At 38.5% G+C, this 4,641-nt stretch overlaps 1 protein-coding gene across 1 annotated transcript; it reads right to left on the bottom strand.

Annotated features, from left to right (window-relative positions):
• Window positions 1-1,108: 1,108 nt before the first annotated feature.
• On the bottom strand, window positions 1,109-4,162 carry LOC113324799. The gene is made up of 6 exons (XM_026573089.1): window positions 4,022-4,162; window positions 3,327-3,917; window positions 3,062-3,242; window positions 1,910-2,978; window positions 1,199-1,816; window positions 1,109-1,112 (listed from the first exon to the last, which is right to left on the bottom strand). The coding sequence occupies exons 1-6, from the start codon at window positions 4,160-4,162 to the stop codon at window positions 1,109-1,111; spliced, it is 2,604 nt and encodes an 867-aa protein (XP_026428874.1).
• Window positions 4,163-4,641: the final 479 nt, after the last annotated feature.

Raw genomic sequence — 4,641 nt, 5'->3', positions numbered from 1 at the left:
CTCTTCTATCTTGTCTGGTGTTAGATTGGTTCATAATATTGTGGATAGAAATACGAAAGTGCTTCTTGGTGATGGGCGAGCCACTTCTCTTTATTATGATCTTTGGAATGGTAATGAATGTATTGTTGATATTCTTGGTGATAATGAGCTGGATAGTACTGTCATGGTAAGTACTTTGCTTTCTAACAATGAATGGCAGCTGCAAGGCGATCATATTCAGAATTTGCTTCGTGCGGGAGTGGATTTGAATAACTTACCAACGCCACAAGGAGGAGATGATCATAGAGTCTGGATGCCGGAGATGAGAGGTAACTTTACTGTCAGTTCAGCAAAACAACTAACAAGGAAGAAGTATAATGTCTTGGACGTGTATGGGATGTTGTGGAGGAAGGTTATACATCCAAACTTAGCTGCACAAAATTGGAAGTTGGTGCAAGAAGCTTGTGCTACGCAAGACAAAATCAGGATCAGATGCAGGGTCAATCTTGCTAATAAGTGTTACCTTTGCAAGTCCGATTAAGAGTCCTTGGAGCATATTTTATGGATTTGTTCCTTTGCAACTCAAATTTGGCAATGGATCTCAGGTATATTTTCCTTGCAGGATAACTATAATTTGATTGATTCTTATAAATCCTCTAAAGGAAGGAGCCGTATTATAAAGGATCTTTGGCTTTTGGCACTTATGGTGATTCGAGCTGAACTGTGGCATGCTAGATATCTGGCGTATTTTCAAAACAAGACAATTAATGTAAGTTTTTTCAAGTAGCGGGTGTTCCATTTAATTCATGAATATTCAGTCCGTACAAAGAGTTTTATGACAACTCCACTGCGGACTTGTATGTTCTGAATTTTTTCCGTATAAGGCATCGACAAGTGAAGTTTTTTCAACCCTTTCTTTTTGATAAGTCAAAAATTTGTATTAATAGATAACAAAATTTACAAGAAATAGTTTACAAGAAAAGAGGTTACAGCAACCCCAAAAACTTGAAACTATTTGAACCGAAAATAAGCAACATTAGGATGTTCAACAGAAATTAAGAAAGGTGGTTTCCCATTGTAGTGTCCTCCCACTTCATTACTCAATAAACAACCCCTCTTTGCCATTGCATCAGCTGAAAAATTCAACTCTCTAAAAGTGTGAATGAAACGTATAGACGTATAGTGTCTACAGATCATAATCCATCTATTCCTTGCAAACCAGGGAATTGAGTCATTCTTGAAAGCTTCAACAACTCCCATAGAATTAGACCGTATACAAATACAAGAAAAACCCCATTGCATAGCCCACTCCAAACCAACAATAATGCCGTACAATTCTGCTAAATAATTCGTCGTGACTCCTAGCACAATACTCATAGCACCAAGTACTGAAAAATGCTCATCCCTAGCTACTACACCTACACCCGCAATGCCTGGGTTACCTCTCGCCGCTCCATCACAACAAATTTGTAATTCATTAGCCTCAGGCGGTAACCAAAAACAAGCCACAGGATGATGCAACTTCACACTACGGTGCTGAACTCTAAAATAGTTCAGAAGAACAACATCATCATCACTATTGTTCATATGACCCTTGAGCCGAATTGAATAATCTTGTATCAACTTCAGAACGCGCTTATGAAAGATACTCCAATTAGGCTTTTTATGCTCGAAAACAGCCTTGTTCCGCAACTGCCATAGCTCCGACCTAAGAACAAGGTTGGCAATAAGCCACAGATCACGGACAATATGACTCCTTCCTTTTGCTGCTTTAAAAGAAACAATAAGGTTAGCATTAGGTTGTAACTTGAACACATCAGCTAGCCAATTACAGGCTCTTGTAGCAAAGCAACACTCATATAACACATGAGTAAGAGTTTCCTCTTGAATATCACACAGGCATCATTTGTTAGCAAGAGAGATCTTGAACCTGCGCCTGATAAGGTCATACGTAGCACAAGCTCCACGCAAGAATTTCCAGTTCTGAGCAGTAAGAACGGGATGAACTTCTTTTCTCCACAGAAGCTGCGTACCTTCTAACCGAGAATACTTCTGCCGAAGCAACTCAGTTGCAGACTTAACACTGAACTCACCCTTCAACTCCGGCATCCATACCCTAACATCAGCTCCACCCATAGGAATTGGAATCCTATTCAACTCTAGACCAGAAGCAATCAAGTATTGCAAGTGAATTTCAGGAATATCCCAAAGGTCATCCTTTAAAATATCACTTACTCTAGCTGTTGCATCGAGAGAATAATCATTTAGCACATCAGCAATACTAGTCTTATCAAAACAAATGTCATAATAAAGAGAAGTATCTCTACCATCACCAATTAAGACCTTAGTATTCTTTTCCACACAATTATACACACTCCTTAAACCAGGAAAAATAGAAGATTTAACCCCCGAATGCTTAATACAACCCTTACGATCAAATAATTTTGCCTTCAGGAAAAGAGCCCACTTCTTTGTAGAATTACGAATCTTCCACCAAAGTTTCATAATAAGAGCTTTGTTCATAGTGGCCATAAGAGTTAGTCCGAGACCCCCCTCCTCAAAAGGGCAACAGATTTTATCAAAAGCCACTACCACTACACGATTAATGTTCGAATCACCAGACCAAATAAAGTTACGGATAGCCCTCTCACATTGAAGAATAAACTTACGAGGCCACTTATAAATAGCCATATTATGAATGTAATAACTGGCAATAACTGATTTAAAAAGAACAATGCGATCATGAAAAGATAATAACCTCCCTCTCCAACCAGCAAGCTGATTTTTAATCTTTTCAACAACATTGCTAATATGGCGATATCGAACAATACCTGGCATAATTTGAACTCCCAAATAGCGGTCCGGAAAAGTAGCTCCACTCATCCCCAAATAAGATGCAATATAATTACACCAACTCGAAGAACCACCACCATAATAAATCTTACTCTTTTGACGACAAACAGTCTGACCTGAAGCACGATGATAACTACCCAACAAGTCTACAAGATTATGAAGACTTTTGGAATACCTTTACAAAAAATCATTATGTCATCAGCAAAGAAAAGGTGAGTAGGAGAAATACCACCTCTAGTTACCATGGGCGTCATCTTTTTATCACGAAAAAGCTTCGTAATATTTCTGCTAAGAACATCCTCAATCAAGACAAAAATCAAAGGGGAGAGGGGATCACCTTGACGCAAACCTCTGTTAATTTTGAAGTAACCTTCCGTGCTACCATTCAAAATGACAGAAATTCTAGCAGACTGCAAGATATTAAAAATCCAAGCACACCAATTTTCAGAAAAACCATACTTACGGAAAATTTCAAGCACAAAAGCCCAATTTACCGTGTCAAAAGCTTGAGAAATATCAAGTTTAAGGCCAATGTTTCCATCCTTGCGTTTATAATGCAACTCATTAACCATCTCCGACGCCAAGCTAATATTCTCATGAATATTCCTCCCTTTCATGAAGGCTACCTGTTCTTCAGACACAAGCTTATCCAAAACTGCACCAAGTCTAGTAGCTAGGATCTTAGTGAAAATTTTGAAGAAAAAATTACTAAGACCAATTGGTCTGAAATTTCGAAGAGTATTAGCACCCCTTACCTTAGCCAGCAAGATGATAAAAGATGAATTAACACCATTTGGAATACTACCCGCATTCCAACAATGAATAATGGCCTTGGATAAATCATCATGAATAATATCCCAACAATGACGATAGAAACAACCAGAGAAACCATCCGGCCCTGGGGCACTATCCGCACTCAGATCAAAAACAGCTTGCTTAATTTCTTCCGGGGAAGGAATCATATCCATGGCGTTGCTCTCCTCAACAGAAATTGAAGCATGCTCAAAATAAAATAAATCACCTTCTATCACCGGATCTTGGCCATTGAACTTATCTTCATAGAACTGAACTACATGATTACGAAGCTGCTCATAATTTGTCAAACAAGTCTCATTCAAAACAACAAGTACCGAAATAGTATTAGAACTTTTTCTAATTCTAATACTACTATGAAAGAAACTGGAATTACTTGAACCCTCCACCAACCATTTGTTCCTAGACTTTTGGTTGAAGTTTTTTCAACCCGTTGAGTGCTTTTGGACTCCTCCAAATAGGGACGAGCTGTTATTATGTTGTGACGGTGCGGCCAAGGGTAACCCAGGAATCGCATGGGCTGGAGTTGTGGCTCGAGATGCAGATTATAATTTTATTGGCGCAATGAGTATTGGACTTAGTAGAACAAAAAATTTCCTTGTTGAACTTTGTGGTATCACTGTGGGACTAGAGTGGGCGCTCAAATGGGTTGTTAGGAAGATTCTGGTGCATTCAGATTTTATGGGGGCTGTAATGGCCTTTACTAATTCTAATATGCCATGGTTTGCAAGGCAGCGGTGGAGGAAAATTCAAGAAAGCTATGATTCTATTCGTTTTGTTCATACTTATCGGAAAGCTAATTTTGCAGCTGATGCAATGGCCAAAAGAGGTTACTTGCTAAGGAATGGTGAAGGCCTGAATTATGATGAGAGACCTTATTTTCTAAATTCATTAGAATACCCTAATGTCTCTTACTTCAGATTTAAGTAGTTTGTAAGTTTTTGGGGTCTACGGACCTCTTTTCTTGTAAACTATTTGTAAATATTTTGTTATTCA

This window comes from Papaver somniferum, chromosome 11, assembly GCF_003573695.1.
Source record: "Papaver somniferum cultivar HN1 chromosome 11, ASM357369v1, whole genome shotgun sequence".
Classification (NCBI taxonomy): domain Eukaryota; kingdom Viridiplantae; phylum Streptophyta; class Magnoliopsida; order Ranunculales; family Papaveraceae; genus Papaver; species Papaver somniferum.
This window is presented reverse-complemented; position numbering and strand designations above follow the sequence as displayed.